General features: G+C 42.2%; 2 protein-coding genes across 2 annotated transcripts; one reads left to right on the top strand and one right to left on the bottom strand.

Moving 5' to 3' along the window:
• The first annotated feature begins 771 nt into the window (after positions 1-771).
• pianp (PILR alpha associated neural protein) lies at positions 772-4685 on the top strand. Its single transcript, XM_029503805.1, has 4 exons — positions 772-782; positions 983-1392; positions 1773-1851; positions 4535-4685. The coding sequence occupies exons 1-4, from the start codon at positions 772-774 to the stop codon at positions 4683-4685; spliced, it is 651 nt and encodes a 216-aa protein (XP_029359665.1).
• Positions 4686-8906: 4221 nt separating this feature from the next.
• cops7a (COP9 constitutive photomorphogenic homolog subunit 7A) lies at positions 8907-19028 on the bottom strand. Its single transcript, XM_029504110.1, has 8 exons — positions 18947-19028; positions 14974-15096; positions 13372-13447; positions 12587-12675; positions 11577-11779; positions 11372-11477; positions 10831-11000; positions 8907-9471 (listed from the first exon to the last, which is right to left on the bottom strand). Exons 2-8 carry the CDS (start codon positions 15094-15096, stop codon positions 9432-9434), a joined length of 807 nt encoding a protein of 268 aa, XP_029359970.1. The 5' UTR covers positions 18947-19028; the 3' UTR covers positions 8907-9431.
• Between the last annotated feature and the right edge of the window lie 401 nt (positions 19029-19429).

Raw genomic sequence — 19429 nt, 5'->3', positions numbered from 1 at the left:
CCCATTTAAAAAAAACACACACACATAATTAGCATTTAAATCTCTTTCCTACAGTCCCTTGCCCTCCCTCCATCGCTCTCTCTCCCTTCTCTTACTCTAGCAGACTCGACATGTCTCAGTCGCTAAGGCAACCGATGCTTTTTTTTCTCACTTGCTCTCTGTATCTCCCCCTTTCTCTCTGCCTCTCTCTCTTATTCCCTCTCTCCACTGCCAGAGGTAGGCATGATAACTGATATGTGTCGGAGTGCGTGTGTGTCTGTGTCCATGTCTTCGTGTCGCTTGTGTGTATCTAAGTGACATTTCTGAGGCATTTAGTTGAAGATAGGAAGTTACCTCTCTTTGCTCAAAGTGCCATATAGAGTGCTGGCTCTCTGCATGACGCTGCCAATGACGATTAATGTGCTATGTTCAGGTGTGTGCACTGTAAGTGTGTGTGAGAGAGCATAACAGACAATGAGTGTGCACTTCTGGCTGTTTTTGCATGCAAATGTAGACATGTGAACATGTGGCGCATAACTGAGCGTTAAATTTAAAAGCCCATGGGAATGCATGTCTTTTTCTAAAAAGAAAAATAAAAGCTTAACAGAGCAGGCTTTTTGCCAATACTATTAAAGGTCTCTGTTTACATGCTTTTTATCGGAGAACATAAAAGAAGAAGCAAAGCTGGACCCTCCCCCTTTCTCTCGCTCTCTCTATCCCTCTCTTCCCCTTGTCTTATCTCACAGAGAGAGATGATCGGAGGAGCGGAGTCTCAGTGAACAGAGTGAAGCGATGGAGAGATGGTAAGATGGATGGTTTCTGAGGTGAAAGAGGGATGTAATGGGTGCAGATGCATAGGATGTCATTGTGAGTGATGGCTGACACAGGGATGAATGTCCAAGCTGTTGGGGTTGTGCAGGGTGCCTGTGCACAGTACATTTTGTAGGACAACTTCTTTTTGACTTCACCACAACTCATTCTTTTTCCTCCGCCACCCCTCCAGCTCCATCTCTCCTGTCGCACGAACGACTGCCCTCATCTCCCTCCTCCTGGTTGCCCTGGTGACACAGCCATCCACCTGTAACCGCAACGACATTGAGGGTGAGGAGCAGGTGGACACCCTGTCAGTCCAGCTCTCTGTTACAGCCCAGGTCACACCCACCCCCCTATGGGCGGTGGTCTGGGGTCCCACACAGCCACTGGAGGATGAGACCTACCACTTCCTATCCAGCCAGGAAAATGACCCTTTGCACCGGCACGGGAACCAGCAGGAGCCAAGCACCACCACATCCGAGGACTGGCCTTATCCTGATGCAAGCATGCAGCCCCAAGAGGAGACACTGTTGGAGTCCAAGGAGAAGGAAGGGGTGGAGGACGGAACGACTGGGGCAGAGGAGACGGAGCCTGAGGAAGGTGGGCATCAGGAGATGCACATGAAGGATTTCTAAATAAAGGTGGCCATGAGCTACAGTTCATGTGAACACACACAAAAACCAGGAGTCCTCCAGGGAATTAGCTGTCACCAGGGTGAAGGCTGACACCCTGTTGTGTGCAGCCGGCTGAGTCTGTGGCGGGGAAGTTCTCATGACTCACAGGGAGGAACTGACCGTCAAACTGCAAGATGCAGGGAAGACGTCATCGGATTGGTGTAGTTGGAGGCCAAAGTCTTGCACATTCAATTTCATGTTTCAGCTGGCTTCATTGATTTTTTCTTTTGCTCTCGATACAATTATAAATAGTCATACTCTGAGATTAGTAACTGCATTAGTATTTGTGTGTGTGTGTGTTTACAGTGGACCCTCAGTTCTACGTCACCGTGACCATCTCCTCGCTGCTCATCCTGATGGCAGTCCTCATTACAGCCAAACTCTGGTAGGAACCAAATCTCTGCTCCAAACTTTTGTGCTTGCTTGTGTGTCTGGTCACATAAACATGAAGAGGGCATCTTTAAATAGGAGTGAATGAACAGCAAACTTTTCCCATATGAGCTGGACACTTGTCCCATGGTAGGAGGACAAACATGATTCTCCTGATTGAAGTATGGTGGGATTTCTAAATGGTAAAAGAATTTCTAAATTTGAAAAGGCATAAACTGTAAGGTGCAGATCAGTGTGAGCTTCAGCAAGACCTGCTTTCCTTAGCTTTTTTTCTAAGCACCTTGGCAGTTTAAGGTTTAGGATTAAATGGGGTGCTTGATCAACACCATTTTGTGTACCTCCCGAACCACATTTGTTTTATTGTTTCTTTTATAATAAACAACGTTTTTAAAGGGGCTACATTTTGATGAATGATTAGAAAGAAATAAAATTTTACAATGTTTTTTTATTGGTTTATTCTTGTGTTTTTCTTTTTACTAGTTAATTGCTATATATTTGCATCTCTTCAGAACATTAAAAAGACAAAAGGAAAGTTCCTTTCAACATTTCGTTTGCCTTGTTATTATATGATATAGCTCAGGTTTACTTTGACAGAAACCTTTAACATATAAATTAATCAAAGCTGTCCATTAGTAGGCGTTCCTCCTTTTACTGAATAATGGATCAAGATTGTTTGTGTGTGTGTCTGTGTGTGTTTTTCCAGTGAGGCCCTGAGACTTAGATGGCTGCCAATGTGTTTGCATGTGCATGTTGTTCCTGTCTGTCTGTTATTCATGGTTGCGCGAGGTGTCTAGCTGAGTAATTGCTTACTAATGACTTTATTAACAACACTTGTGTTCCAGAAAGTCACAGTTGGTGCAGATGTGTCATTTAGTGCCATTAGAGTTGCAATGATTAAACATTCACTTCAGCCATTAGGCCGGGGGGGGTGGAGGCAGCTAAATCAGGTCTGCTGGTTCAAAGGATATAGCTTTGCTGGTGTCAAAGTGCTTGAGCATCCTACTGGCCATTATACCTCTCAGGGCATGTAAACAGGGGAGGGGTTGGGTGGGGGAGTGCATGTTAGATTTTCAGGTCTGATAGGAAGTGTTTGCTGCACACATGGCCATTAGCTGGAAATGGGGAGTCATCTCTGTGATGGAGTGGCGCATTTCCACGCTTTGCTGATCAAACCAATAACACCTAGTTTATTTGACCACTGGGACTCCTCTCTTCCTGCATCTCACACTCTGCTTCCCTTTTTTTGTCCTTCTCACCCATTGTACTTTAACTCTCCTCCTCTTCAATTAAATTCTTTTATCTGCTCATCTTACCCACATTTCTATTGTATCATAATTTTTCATTTCATTCCTTGAATCTCAATAATTTGTTCTCCTTTATATCTTTTTTTTCTCCATATGCTCTTGATCTGAATTTTTCTCCCACACACTCACATTATCTCCCCCAACTCTCTCTCTCCACTCCGATTTAGGCCTCCCCCTCCCTTTTTCCTATTCCTTCTTTCTCTGAATTCTCCTGTTGCCTCTCTGCCTTCAGGTTCTTCACTTACCCCCAGTTATCATCATTGCTTTGCTCTAACACAGCCTGGCTTTGCACAGCCGGTAACTCCCCTTATCTCCGTCCCCAGTCTCCCTATCTCTCCCAGCGCCGCCAGTCCGGCTGCATATCCACAGATAATCCTCCAGTTTGCTGTGAGCTGATGCACGATAAGCCCTCTCCCTATCTCTCTCTCTGTGTTCCCGAGTCTGGCCCTTGCTGTTGTTTCCATAACTTACCTCACCAGGCCCCCGCCAGTGGGGGAGGTGGGGGAGGAAAAGCCCACGATGGCGGTGGATCCAAAGTTGGCCTCTCCAAAGCGAGAAGTGCTGCAGATTGGAGCCATGGAAGCAGCTATCCCTCCATAGGCTGATCCGAGCCTCAGCGTCATAAATGTGTAAATAACACCATGTGTTGGGTGGGGTGGGGTGGGGGGGCAGATGGACTGAAATGATAGCCTATGGTGGAAATTGGCCATCGTCCAGTTCATTATGAGTATGGAGGAGCGGCATATGTGCACCGTGATTCTCCCAGCCCTAAAATTGTCAGTGTGGCACCAATGTTTTCAAGCGTGACTGTGTTTGTGCATAATTGTATGTCTGTGTTTGTGTGTGTGTGTGTGTGTGTGTGTGTGTGTGTGTGTGTGTTTGTGTGTGTGTGTGTGTGTGTGTGTGTGTGTGTGTGTGTGTGTGTGTCTAGAGGAGGAGAAGTCGGCCCGAAGAGGACAGGTGTTATGGTGGGGGGGGGGCAGCTTTGTTGCCTCCTTGAGAGGCTGCAGCTCTCCTCCATAACTCACTGAAGTAATGGCTTCACCCCCTCCGTCCGTCCTTTCCACATCCCCCCCTCGGACCCCCCCATGGCCTCCCTCTCGTGTCCTCTGTAACAGCGTCTTAATGGCTCCGATGAGCGCACTAGTTCTCTCTCACTGGCTCTGTAATGTGCCCGCTGATGCTAAATGTCTCTGCTGTTCTTGATGCTCTTCTGTCTTTTGTCTTTCATCTGTTGTCCCCCCCCCCAATCTGTCTCATTCCAAACTTTTCCTCCTACTGTCATCCCCCTTTTCTCCTCTCCTCTGCCTTTGCTTCACCCCCCCCCCCCCCCCCCCCCCCCATCCACACCGTCTGACTATCTCTCTCTCCCAGTTACGATCGCAGCTGTTCCCAACATCCGCCCCCGCTTTCCCGTGGCGTGGCTCCCCCCCTCTCCCTCGCCCTCCCCCGCTCCTTCGCTTCGGAGGACAGCCGGCAGACGCTGCACAGCGCCTCCTCCTCCTTCACCGACAGGGAGAGGTAATGAGTCGCCACACCGGCTCCTCACAGTCTCGGTGTGTGTTTAAGTCTAGAGGTCTGACGTGCATGTGTGAGTGTGTGTGTGCACCACTGGAGTCAACTTTGCATCTTTGTGTCTGAAGCCCCACTACCCTTTTTGAGAGCAGTCTGCAGTTCAAGAGTGTTCAGGAGAGTTCAGAAGTGTTGAAAAGTGTTCAGGAGTGTTGAAAAATGTTCAGGAGTGTTGAGGAGTGTTCAGAGTTCAGGAGTATTGAAACGTGTTCAGGAATGTTGAGGAGTGTTCAGAGTTCAGGAGTGTTGAGAAGTGTTGAGGCATGTTAAGAGTTCAGGAGTGTGGAAAAGTGTTGAGGAGTGTTAAGAGTTCAGAAGTGTTGAAAAGTGTTCAGGAGTGTTGAAAAATGTTCAGGAGTGTTGAGGAGTGTTCAGAGTTCAGGAGTATTGAAACGTGTTCAGGAATGTTGAGGAGTGTTCAGAGTTCAGGAGTGTTGAGAAGTGTTGAGGCATGTAAGAGTTCAGGAGTGTTAAGAGTTCAGGAGTGTTGAAAAGTGTTCAGGAGTGTTGAGTAGTGTTAAGAGTTCAGGAGTGTTGAAAAGTGTTCAGGAGTGTTCAGGAGTGTTGAGTAGTGTTAAGAGTTCAGGAGTGTTGAAAAGTGTTCAGGAGTATTGAGGAGTGTTCAGAGTACTCAGGATTGTGAGGAGTGTGGAGGATCGTTGGTTCAGCCCTCAGACAGATCGCAGTTTCAACTCTCTTTAGATGAGTCATCTTGGGCCTGTGAAAAGGTGCCCAGCCCCCGTCCGTGAAATGATGCTTTTATTTGAGGGTATTTAAAGTGAATCTCAATCGGGATAATTATAGAGCTGTACTCCAGCACTCCTCTCCCCCTCACCACCACCCCCTCCTCCTTCTTCCCATCAGCTTTTCATCCACCTCCCTCCTCTTCCTCTTTCTCTTCCGCCCTTGCCGCCCGCTTTGGTCCCCAGCGATGCAGCTTTCCGTTTGCGTGTGCACCACTTCTCCAGGCTTCAGGCCTCTCTGCTGCACTTCTTTTCTCATCTCCTACCTTTTCCTCCCATCACCAGGGCTCCCAAGCTCTCCATCATAACCCTCCCATCCTCCTCTCCTCTCCTTTCTCGCACACTTTCTCACGCTTCTCTGTCTGTGTCTCTTGCGGTGTCAGGATCCCAGTTGTGAACCTCTGAGGTGACTGTTTTTCCATATGGTGAACATTTCTACGGGGCCTGAGGAGAAACATCAGCACGACCAGAGGATGTGCCTGCAGTGCTGTTTTATCTTCTCTGAAACTGTGAAATAAATTCAGGGATCCCAGGTATCCAGCCATCACAAAACTCATTGGCTTCCCTGAGGTCTAGAAATCCCTAACTCATCTCCTCACTGCTCCCTCCTGCCTACCTTCCTTTCCTCCCTTCCTTCCTCTGTGCTGGGTGTGAATTTCTCAACTGCGTCTCTGCATCACTATAACCAGCTCCCTGTTTTTGTGCCTCCATCTTGCCCCGAGCTCTGCAAAGCTACCAAACCACCCTGCGCTTCGACCCTCCATGACTAATTCGCACACATACAGTTAAACGACCATGCAACATCCTGTTACCCCTGAAACACACAACCTGTGCTTCCACAACTCTTTCCTCGTGATTCGGCTGATCCTGTGAAGTTGTTCAAGATTAATTCTCATCCAGCAGACTGTTCCTTCATGAAATGACACTCAAATTCAACTCAGCCTCTAAAGGCTTGTGTCTGTGGCTTTTCAATGGCTTTAAAAAAACGACGACAACAACAACAACAACAACAACAAAAAAACAAAACGATTTGCAGCATCTCCAAACACCAAACAGGGTATTTCACAAAGCTGTTTGGCGCGGCTGTAGCCAACAGCCAATGTGTTTAACATGTCACGCTCCAAAAACTGCTGTTTATTCCCTGCTTTGGGCGCCTGGAATGCAAATAATGTGGCTTTTTTCCTCTGCAGTGTGTGGAAGTCTGTTTCTGGTTTTCCTCATGATTTGCTCTCTTAATTATCTGGCTGACGTTCGCCCCTTTGTTGAGCCCTTGCGAGCACCTTTTGTTCCTGCTGGACTATGTAGATGTGTTTTAAACATCGAGTACTTCCAGTGGTGGAGATAAAGTATTCAGACAGGGATCGGATAGAAGAGGCATTCCTGTTGAAAATCAATGATTCCCAAAGGGTTGGATTTTTTTTTTTTTTTTTTTTTTTTTTTTTTTTTTTTTTTGCAATGATGCACAACAAAGACGAGATTTATGCCTTCACAGAAATGAGAACTGTACAAGTGATCAAGAGGGCTGATGTTACCACCACAACAAGGATTTTCTTTTCACCTGACAGCCAACTATTGCAAACCTGAAAAACAATTCCACCATCATTTCACCTACTAACATTTTCAAGTCACCCCACATCAGCTGTCTTAGGTGAGCCAAAGGAAAAGTAGTACATCAAGCAGCATCATTTCTGTCTCCCAAATGAATCTGCATGTATACAGTATGAAAACCTGTGAGACTTCCTTCAAATCTATTATTTATAAATGTCTATTTTATCTATCAGTGAGAGATGTCTTATAGAACCTTTCAAAGCCAAATGTCAGTTTGTGTTTGGCAACTTTTCTAAGCAGCTTTGAGACATGAAAACCACACCCTACTCCCTACACACACACACACACACACATTTCCACAATACACATAGTGCTGGTGGCATCATATGTGGCTCGTGCAATCCAGATATCCAGTCTCGTGATTTTTAGTAGCACTTCTGTAGAGATGTGGTTTTTCTGTGCCATGAAAGTTCAATAAAGACTCAACACTGGCGTTTTAGCTTTGTGTGCGTCTGTTTATTCTTGTGCACGTTGAATGAATTCCCTGGGGACGCTGTGTGATCTGCAGTGCTTTATGGGAAGGATGAAGCTTACACTGTGCATTTTAAGAGCTACCTTTGTATCCTAATCTTTTTTCCTCCATGAAGTGAACATTTAGTCCCCTGCCTTGCGTTGATTTTGAACCATGAATTTGGCATTACAGAGTCCTGCATGTGCCGATCATATTTTTACCAATGAGGAGCAAATGAAAAGGCTGAAATATAAGGCGGGTGCTTGTGTCTGAAGCTTCCCCTTATCTCTTTACCTCATATGGATTCCTCTCGCCTCAGAGTGATTAACAGGATGCTAAGAAAGAATTTCCTCTCTGTTCGGTTTTTCAAGCAAATGTCAATAAGCTCAAGACAGGCACATGAGGGAAATGCTTTTCAAGTATATTGAGATTCTTCACTGGTCTGCCCCAAAGCCAGTATTTCCATCTCCTCTGGGCATTTTATTGATCAATCAAAATAATTGATTGGCTTGGTTCCACTGGGAAGTTTTACTGACCATCTAGTTATGAGATACATACAGCAGGCGGTGCAGTAATCTGTAAACACCAAACACTGCTGCAGAAGTTAGGAGTGAACTAGAGCCTACAAAGTCATCGCTGACTTGCTCACGCGTAGATGAACCAAACGCAACTCACCTGCCACTTTTTCTCCAAATTACCACACAACAGCTACCCCCCCCCTCCGTCTCACAAACACTTTGAGAGGTGTACAGCTGTTAGAATTCACAGCTTCAGTCGGGTTAAGAACTGTGAACTAATGTAGCTCTATCACACTGACTGAAATTAACACCACTATTTATAGGGGTGGGGGGTATTGGCAGGGGTGGAGGAAGATAGAGGGTTTAAATGAAAGAGGATCATAATTCCCCATCAATTTCCCTTTTGCTTGCTACTGGTCAGCTAATTGCGGCCATTTATGTCATGTTGGGTGAAAAGAGGAAAATTTTGAGAAAACAGAATCAAAAGAGTGAGACAGGGTGGGCGTGATGAAGGCAATTTGGCTGTGTGATGGAGGTACAAGGAGGATGGCAGGCAATTTCAACGGGCAATTTTGACACTGAAATAGAAGCTCTGGGCAAAACATACTCATATGAAAAATGAATGTAGTTGGCGTGTGCGTGCACGGATGTGTGTGTGTAGCCATGCTGGTTGTGCACAGGGGAAGCCTCAGCTCTATAATACATTAGTCTCTTTGGGGACATGCCCTAATTAATGTCTTGACCTCCTAACGGGTAGCCCCCTTTCTGTGAGTTAACATTTAGCAGTGCACCCTCCAGAGATGCACTTTGAAGTGCATTTATTTAAAGGAGTGACGGTGACGTTAATGAGACAGTCAAGATAAGTACAGGGTTTTATTTCCCAACAATTTATATTCTGGTTTTTATTCATGTCCCAACGCAGCAAAGAGAAGAAAATACAAAGCAACATAGAATTAATCTAAACCAAAAGAACATTTTTTTCAAACCAATAAGAATATACACACACACACACACATACATACACATACACGCGTCACATACACTGATCCTGTTTCCGATCAAAGGCGACGGACTCCTGCTGCAGACTGTTTTGTATTCACGTGTTACAGGTGCTGTGTGCATATACACTTAGAGTCCGCCGATAGGCTATTAACAGCTGCAAAAGTGGATGTCACACCTGTCATATCCATCAGCCAGTATGTTTCTGAATCCGTCGTGGTGAGATTAAGTGTTAGGAAAAATTCCCATGAAGCGTCCTGGTTTTTAAACAGTGTCCGTGAGCATCGGTCACATTGTCTGATGTATCCATCTGTATGTTAACATGTCCACATGTCCATTCATCAGTGAGAGCGTCCATCATCGCAGCTGTCTTCTTGTCTTCAGTTGGACTTGGACCAGATTTTCCCACTGCCCCGCAGTCTGAGTGATGAACAATAAAGAAAATGGAAGAAAAAAGGAAGAACAATAGAATTTGTGCATTTTTTTTTTAAATCAAATGAATTTAATGTTCTGTATCTTTACTTTCCAACTTCAAGCACAGATGCCCTGCTGAACCAATACATTACTCATTACCTGGCTCCAAAAGTGCCTTTCTGTAAAAATAACTATGTACTTGTGCCTCTGCATTAAAATGATCTCAGTGGAATTTTTATTTCTTCAAATTAAAAAGAATTTTTGAAAAGAACCAATTGCTATTAATAACTGCTGCACTATCAGTACCAGTATCCTTTAAATAGCTTTATATATTTAAAAAAATGGTGTCAAAACTCATTTTAATTTGGGGATTGAGGTTAAGCTATCATTAATTTGGATTTCACAACATTAAGTGGATCTTCATTTGAATGAAGTGCAGTGCTGAATGATGAAAATTACAGGGCTCTGTGCTTCATCAAAATGTGACAGGCAGCCAGAAAATAATCACTGCTTTCTGCTCACCAGCAACTACATAAACAGTAGACAAGCAAAGCATCTCGTGTGATCACTGGAGGGAGAAATAGTTCTTTCAGGAAGGGAGCACGCAGGGCATTTGTATATCCAGTGACATTTTACAATCCAGGACAGACGTGAAATTAGCCATCAATAATTGGACCGGAAAGAAGCTGAACAGAAACAGAATCCCTGTGATAGCAGGGTTAAAGTACCGCTGCAAAACATTGATGTGCATCTGATAATAAAGCTACTTCATGCAGACACACACCCGTTCACACACAACCACTTGCACTGGCAGCTGGCTTTTTAATGTGTGTTGAAAAAAATGGAAACATAGCCGTGGTACTCTGCTGAATTAACTTTGCCCTCTCCAAGAACATCGGACTAAAGGCTTTAATTTAGTAGTGTATTGCAGAACAAAAGAAGCGGCAATAAATGAAACTTAGCGTAAAAAAAACCTCTGCATGCAACTTTTGCTCCAATTTTATGTGCTGTAGAAATAAATAGGATTTCTTGCTTGAAAAACAAAAACAAAACAGAACTCAAAATAAACCTGATTTAAGAGCATACCAACAAGCCTGAATAAAACATAATTTCGGAAATTTATTCTACATGGCCAAACATATTTTATGTGTTATACTTGTTAAAAATTAGCTCTTGCGTAAGAAAAATGAACACAATTTCTATGCAAACTTATACTTGTTCCTTTTACATACAAAAGCTATAATGATTAAAATGTATCCATGGGTGATAGCTACATACTGTCAGTCACTAACTACGCCCGGTCCATGTTGACATACAACTCCATATAACTAGTATAAATACAAAAGGTAATGTTACAGAACTCACCCTTTCACCTTTGAACTTTTTTTGCCTGGTTGTCGAGGTTCCTGAGACGAGGCAGGGTCTCGTGGCTCTGCAGGCTGGTCTGCATCCTGATTGGAGGCAGCTCCAGCTGGGGCAGGGCCTGATGATGGTGAGGCAGCGCTGGCCTTTAGCGTTTTCTGTAGGTTTGAGACCTGAAGGGAAAATTTAACTGATTAACAAGAGCATCAAGGTAAAAAATTGATTAACTAATGTTGAAGAATTATTTCTCACGTGCCCAAATGAACAGCTGAAGTAGGAAATAATGAAACGCAAGGACTTGATTTCAATGTTCATATAAGGCTCCAGCTATTCTTTTAAGATGGATAGACATAATGCTGTATGAGCTTACTGTATAACAAGATCCCCCCCCCCACCCCAAAAAAGAAAACTATACAATTGTTAGGAACTAAAATACCACCAGTAGCTGGAAGCATAAAAACTGATGCAGAGATTCACATTTACTGGATTTGGTGGAGGGGAAAAAGTGAGAACAGCTGGCTGATGGGATGAGCGATGTACTGACCTCTGTTTCCACTTGGACCTTGACCTTGAGCTGGCTCTCTCTATATTGGTTGGCCCTTGAGACTTGCTCCTCAATACCACACAACACTGCCTCACACCCTGTACACCTGAGAGGGAGAGAAGAGAGACGGGTTAAGGGAAGGAAAAATGGATGATTGAGAAATAAATCTGATAAGTGTGTACAGACACATGGCAAGCATACTAACCACTCCTGCAGCGTGTTGATTATGTTTGGGAGCTCATTGGGGCCAAGGTCACGACCCACGCTGCAGTCTACCTCTACCTGTTGGTTCCTCTGGTCAAGTTTACCCTGGATGATGTCACAGTAAACAGCCTCAATCAGCAGGTCTTCCAGCTCCCGCACATTCTTCAGCTCCAGCTGTTGCAGGAGGAGCGAATACGGCAGGCACTGCGGGAGGAGGGGGAGGTGTAAAGAGACTTTAATCCTTGCATTCTCTTCATATTTAAATAGGCAGAGAAATTAATTCCACTTCAATGATTTGATGGGAAATGACAAAAAGCGTTATAATGAAATAGCTTGTTTGTCTAAATGTCAGTGCCAGAGGAGGATGAGAGGAAATTTTGGACTTTAACAATCCTTCACTGGGCAATTAGAGTTCAAGTCTCCATGCAGGAAAAGCGCTGACATATCACGACAGAAAAACAGAGGTCAGGAGAGAAAGAAGAAATGGTAATGGAAAGTGAGATCACATTAAAGGAAAATGACAGAATAGCGTTGGTGAGAGTAACAAATCTATTATTTATCAGGAGCAGAAAAGGAAAAAGGAAAAAGGCATCAGAAGAAGTCCAGCATGGTTAGAGGATGCAAATGAAAGACGTCTTAAAAAAAGAACATTTAAATCTGTCATCATAGAGATGGTGGGAGGGGGATGTTGTATGAGCATAGTGGTACAGCTGCCAACTCTTTTTTGACAAACTTATAGCTTGTCTGTTGCTGCAGTTCCAATTTAGCAGACCTTGGTTCAGCAACAATCTGGGAACTACAGTCAACCTCACATCAACTTGGGAAAAAATTGATTATGAGTAATATAACAGCAAAGCTATGTTTAAAACCGCTTCATTAATATATGGCTGTATGACGTCCACAGTTATGTGACAGCAGCAGAAAATAAGATTATTTTCCTTTTTTGAGTCGCATACAACGTCATGGTGCATTTGCATTTTTTTATTAAAACAAGTCAAATAAAGAACTAACCTTGAGGTTCGAAGCCAAGCTGATGATGGACAGATGGCGGAGTTTGTTTCTCTGTGCTGGGGTCAGCTCCGGAAGGGAGGCTGCTCTCTCTACGGCAGAAGACAAGAACAAAAAACAAAACAGAGACATGCAATGAGGGAAAAGGGGCAGCGTGTAAGTGTCACTTTGTTGAAGGTCATAGAGTCATGCAGAATCAAGGCTCTACTTATTACTTCACACAGAGGCATGCAAATGTGTGCAGAGCTGCTTTAGCAGTCAGAGAACAAAGTTGAAGGAAGTTGGTCTCCAGTGACTGTGTCTCCTGCTGCCTTGCTCCCTTGATGACAGGATTCACACCCGCTACGACTGCAGCTCTGACAATTCCTCTAAGGGCTCTGATACACAGCCAGCTATGTAGAAGTGAATGTGCTCCCTGTTGGTGTGACTCAACTGGGAAGGGAACAATTAAGTAGGCTACATTCTTTTTCCAGGCTATTGGTTGATATTCAGCATAACATTAGACATAATTAAGATTCCACTTCTTGTTGAGGCTTCCTAACACATTAAACACACAGCCGTGCTGCAACACAATCATTGGCTAACTCATTGGCAACAAAAAGTTGCCTTTGCTAGATAAAAGTACTCCAGTAATTTTGTCTGTGTATACCTGTCATGCAATGTCTCAGGTGAGGGTGTTTAAAGCCTCTGTGTCAAGGTACTTGCCTTGTAGCAAAGAAATACTGCTCATAATAAAAGAATAGCCGGCTGCCCTATTACTTATTTACATTGTGCTGCCTCTGCAATACCTTTGTAGTCGCAGTAGGTTCCATAAGCAAAGAGGTTCAGGAGCTGATACACTGGTGCATGAGGGCCATTCTCCAGCTGTGGTTAAGTGGAAAAATGAGGGAAAGAAGAAAATTATGTGGCAGAACACACAAGTAATGAGATTCTATAAAAGGACTGCAGAAGTGCATTTTATTTATACATACTGAGCAGGTGTCTTGCCGAGACTAAGTCAAAGTGAAAGTGAGACAGGCCACTGGAAGAACTATCTGCTTTTTATTTAGACATTTGCACTGATCTGAGAAGGGTTATACAATGATACCTTGCGTGTTCACAGCAATCCCTTCTGAGTGGACTTGAGACTGTGTTATTCTAATAACATTAGGGAATGTAGCATTTCCCTAATTTTTGGCTGCTGTGTGTCAAAAAGTTTCACTTGTTACAATAAACACCTGGAGCAAATTCTTCAAAGATAAGCCACAGCAATTTTTCAATTTAGCCAGGTGTTTACTAAGACTGAAGACGATGAGCCAAGCTGCAGTCTATCTGATTTCTATGCCGTGCAATGAGTGTTACACGTGTCTGGAGAGCACTGATTAGCAAAAAATAATGTTCCCCACTGCTAAACAAAATATGTTTGGAAAGAAGAGACTTCTGGTATGCAAGTGGTTATTCATCCTGAAAGGGGAATGCTGCGTGTGAGGAAATATTAAGAGTTGTTATCAGAGCCAGGTCAGTAACAAAATACATGATAAAACTCAGCATGGGAGATTTTTGATAAGGCTTTTTACAATCCTTTGACAAGACTTTTTGTTATGAACAGATAAAAATAATAGACTTCGTTAATAAGTATTGCTGGCAACTTTTCACCACAATGACCTACTATAAGCCATTAAAAGTCAGGAAAATACATATTCAAGCAAGAATCAACTGCAGACAACTTCTGCATCTATATATCTTGGTACGGTATTCAATTTGTCACAGAAGAATTTTAATTGTTTGAACAATCAAGATTTTCCTCACATTTTTTACATGTGAGGAAATGTTTACACCAGTTTTTCTCAGATATTACACTTGTCTGCAGCACAATATTCTCAGTGGTGCCACTTGTCACACATTTTACTAACAACACCTTGACTGTGTGGTCCTTATACATAAGGACAGATGCTTTTTCACGGTTTAGCCCCTTTAAAAAGAGCCACAAATGCTCAGTAAATATTCCCACCTACACATTCCTTCCAGGACTTTTCTACTTTAACAGCACTGTCTCAAATCATTACAAAATTAACTCTTAACCCTCTTAATTTACTCTTGTCAACCAAGTTTCAAACATACAAGATCGGCAATGTATCACATAATCAACATTTAAAAATTGGTGGCCTGGAATTCTTTATATAGATGTGTTGATCAGGAGGCCTGTTATAACTTTGATTACATAATGAGTGCTAAAAAAATCTATACATTTCCACTCAAAACCATTATTCCAAAAATATAGTTCCATGAATCAGTTGGGGCGTCAATATCAGAACATCCATGTGGCTTGGACATACTTAAACTTGTGATACTAATTGCCTAGCTGAAATGTGAAGATGGAATTTTGAGCCAGGTGTGAGAAGAAAGTTTACCTCTCTGACATTAGGCAGCTCCAGGATATCAGAGAAGACATAGAGACCTGGAGTTTCCAGCAGAGAGCTGACAGCCTGAGCCAAAGCTGAGCCAGACAGAGACAGGAGCTGCTCCACCTCCATCTGATGTCAGGGGACAAATGGAACAAGGAGACAATTAGCTGGTTAGATTAAAGTGCCACATTGACACAATAGTAGAACGTTCAAGAATGATACAAAACTAAATAAGCAATAAATAAAGAAATAAACATATCTGGGCAATAATAATATCCTAGTTGTCACCTTGGCTCTCACTTTGTTATAGTGTTGAAAAAAAAAAAAAAAGGTAATTTATTGGCACCATGTCACAATCTTCCATAAATAATTGGTAACATTTATTGCACTCTACACAGGACACATCATCAAGAGAGGCTGAAATACAGACAAACCACTTGTGGCCTGCTGAAAGGACGCAAACGTGACTGAACAGTACTCTCTCTTTCACAGCTAACATCAGAAGTACTCTTGACGAAGGCACTTCACAACATCCTCAGATTACCTGGAGAGCTGCTTAAGTCGAGAGTGACACCAATGCAGAAAACAAGAGTAATGAATGTGAATGACACAATATGTATTCATCAAAAGCCATTTACCGCACAGAGACACACAAATAGATGTTTGGCTCTTCACAACATCAGAATAATTACCCTGAGTAGTATTTTGTCTTTTGACTCCAGAAGACGACAGACACACAGACAGAGACACACACACCCTACCTCATGTCAATGTTCTCTGAATTTTGTCCCAAATCTGTAATCTGCAACCTTTATAATAAAAATCACAAATATAAAAAAATATAATAAAATAGTGCAGCTGGATGTCAGTTTGCTTCTACTTAAGTGTTCTAGCAAACAAAAAAGCGTCTTCACTGACAACAAAAGCCCAATGCAAAGTGTCCTGTTGACTTTGATGGGATATTTTAAGATCTTAATCCCAGTAGGCGTGTTCTAAAACACAAGGGAAGTTTAATCTTTCAGATGCATGAAAGAAATTATTCCAGTTGCATCAGATTAGTTCCATTACTCAAGGCTATTTCTTAAAATTAATGCAACATAGTCTGGATACACAATGCGGAGTAGTCTGTCTGGGTCTTACTTAGTCCAGCCTGTGCTGATGTATTGTATCATTCTAAATCTGATTAGTTTAGCAGCACACATATACATCTTGCATATGTTGTCCCACTGGACAACTCACGAGGAGGTCCACAGAGCACTCCCATATAAAATGAGCAGATGAGCAAGCATGTGTTGCAGCCAAACAAATTAACCCAGACTCTGTTTTGAGAACAGTACCTCGTTTCATTTCAGGTATTTTTAAAAGTCAAATTAGGCTTGGAACTTGCGGCTGGATTGCATCCATCTGTGTTATTCTGCTGAATTTAAAAGAAGAACAAAACTGGCTACACATCAGTGACAGATGGCTTGAGGAATATGTGGACTCAGTTGATACACATTATGCAGAGTATACCTAGGTGACCACTGTGATACAGAAATTAAGACTATATATATATATATATATATATATATATATATATATATATATATATATATATATATAAAAAATACAAGAAATATTTAAAATGATACTGAAATAGCTAATGTGAATAATTTAAGGGATCCCAAAGCACAAAGGAATGCATGGTTACTTGTGATAAATTGTTCTGCCATGAAGTAATGGCCATAGATGATGACTATTGTTTTTTTTTCCACCTGCCGCTCAATTCAAGTAGCTCATTATGTTTTATAGTGTGTCATGTCTGCGTATGGTGAATGAAAAAAAAAAAAAAAAAAAAAATCTGAATTGAAACCATTCCCTTGTTTTGGTACCTTCTCTTCCCATTTGCATGGCACAAATGGTAGCATAATGTCTATTGTGAACATATTGTAACAATTTGCTTTGCTCACATCATGGCTTTATTGTTATTTGTACTGATACAAAAAACTTTGGATTCAAAATAGAGGGAGAGATTGTAACAAAATAAAATGTCATAAAATAAAAGCGGGCACAAAGTTACTGGCAGGAAAACAATCTAAAATTGCAGTTGGCAGGTGCACGCTTCCACCGTTGTATATCACTCAGCTTCATATCAACTTCGTAACAAGCACTCACTTCAACAGACAACTCCATTAAGGGCTGGATGATCCATTATTCGCATAATCCACTTCAGTCAAAGGGGACTTTAAATGGTTCTGAAGATCTGTGCAAACAACTTCTCAGATTTGAGATTCTACTGAAGTGATTTTTGCCGAATGCTGAAAATGTTCAGTACTAAATTATGCAGTGTTTGCAAATACCTGCATATGCCATTTTGCTGATGAACAACTCAACGCAAGACTACCGCAAGCAGGCTGCAGTCAGCCATTGTTAACGTTTGGTGTTTTATTTAAACCCAGTAAACATTATTAAGATTCTTGTGAAGACCTCTGGCTGTCAAAAATTGCTGAATACATCAAGCAACAGTTGGGAAAAATTGGTAGAAAATGACGAACAATCTATCCCAGTGTTTCCTCTACATTCATAGGTAAATGTTGAGATGTATAGGTTGTAGTGGTTGTGGTTCAAATGATCAGCTTGTCATCTAGCTCTGCTGAAGTGTGATCAGGAGCCACCTATATGAATCAGGTGTGTTAGAGCAGGAAACATGCAGGACAGTGGCCCTCCGAGACCGGATTTGGAGATCTTTGTAGTGTTGGATAATCCGACTTGAACAACCTTAAACCTACTAAAGTAACAAGCCTCAACACTAATGCAGTTTTAACTGAAACTGCAATGCCCAACCAAAGTGAAAGCTAAATATTTGGGAAAGGATTCAGTGTATTTATTACATTTTGGAGCAAAACGTGTAGTACAACACACAAGAGGTCAAATTTGATCATTTTAACAGTTGAGAATTATTGGAATCTGTACAGTACAATTAAATAAATTATTTGATTAATCCGTAGATCAATAAATAGTCAGCAATGGGTGAAATCCTCAATCCTCAAGTCCAATTAAACTAATAATTAAAATTCCAATCAATTTCATTTAAAACGCTCTAGAGCAGGAAAAAAAACTGATAACTAAGTGAAACAGGGAACGTTTGACAGTTTTGCATTTCAAATGACTTAGAGTAAAAATTATGTCTACAGCTGTTTTTCAAGAATGTTGCAACTGCACAATCAATTAAACTTTATTCATTTCAATATTTACGGATAATACACAGATTTATTAAAAAAAGTGCATTGTACCAAAAAAAAAAAACAAAAAAAACTACAATGTGTGTATATATATAAAAAAGATAACGATTTACACAAATACTCAAACTCCACTCCTGTATGTACATAAAACACTATCATTGTGACACTATTGCAAAGATGCAGTGGATTATATTGACAGATTGATCTTGTTTTACTGAAGAGGTTCATCGTTTAAACGAATATTAGATTACATAAGACCGATCCGACGCTAATGTAGTGGGTAATGTTTGAGGACACACGGCTGGTCATATGAGATTATGTTCTGGAAACAGTGTACATTAGCGTTCAGTCAAGCCGAAGATGCTAACCCTTTGCTAGCGTTAGCGGCATCACTAAAGCGCCCGGTTCCGATTAAAAGCTAAGGACCGTCGCACTGATGAAAATGTCAAAAAGTGCTAAACGTGCAAATCGTAGCCGTGGTTTCAGACGGGGAGCTGCCTTTAAGATGACAGTTCTTATTAACCTCGGCGTTATTTATTGTTGAAGCTCCATGTGTCATGCTAGCTCGGTTGCTATCGGCTAAATGACTGCAGAGCGTCTCCTATCCGCTGTCGCTAGGCCGCAGCACGTTTTAAAGCCGACACGCTGATTGAGTTTACACAAAAAACGTTGAACAAACAACCCAGACAGAAGACGAGCACATTTTTGTTTGCACAAAGTGTTAAAACGACGGCTTGTGTGTTTGCGTGCGAATTTACCTTGTTGTTGTGTTGGTAACTAGCAGGTAGCCTCCCTCTAGATCGTTCAAGTTACGTCACGCACATACGTAGCAGCGTGATGTCTGATTGGATAGTAAAGAGAAAGAGGCGGGGCCGGTGCGGACGTCAATCAGCTGCTGGACCCGCAGCTCAAAATAACAGCGACATCTGGTGGTGAGCTGCTACAGCTCCACCTTGATCCCGACTTCCGTCATCCCTTTTCACCTGTTTCTCTGTCACTCCCAAAAACCCTCTCATTAAAAGCACAGGAGGGAAAATATGGCATTTTACATTTACATTTTACTGTGCTGATACTTTACAGGGAAACTGAAGTTACGTCCGTTACCTCAGTTGCTCAATTTGTTAATAGGCCGTCAGTGTCATATACTGTTAATATGAAAAAGGTAGACGTGCTAAACAATTTTATTGATATTGTTCTGTTTGTTTCATTCACATGGTCATTGCAATTGTAATAGAAAGACC

Source organism: Echeneis naucrates, chromosome 6 (assembly GCF_900963305.1).
Source record: "Echeneis naucrates chromosome 6, fEcheNa1.1, whole genome shotgun sequence".
Taxonomy (NCBI): domain Eukaryota; kingdom Metazoa; phylum Chordata; class Actinopteri; order Carangiformes; family Echeneidae; genus Echeneis; species Echeneis naucrates.
This window is presented reverse-complemented; position numbering and strand designations above follow the sequence as displayed.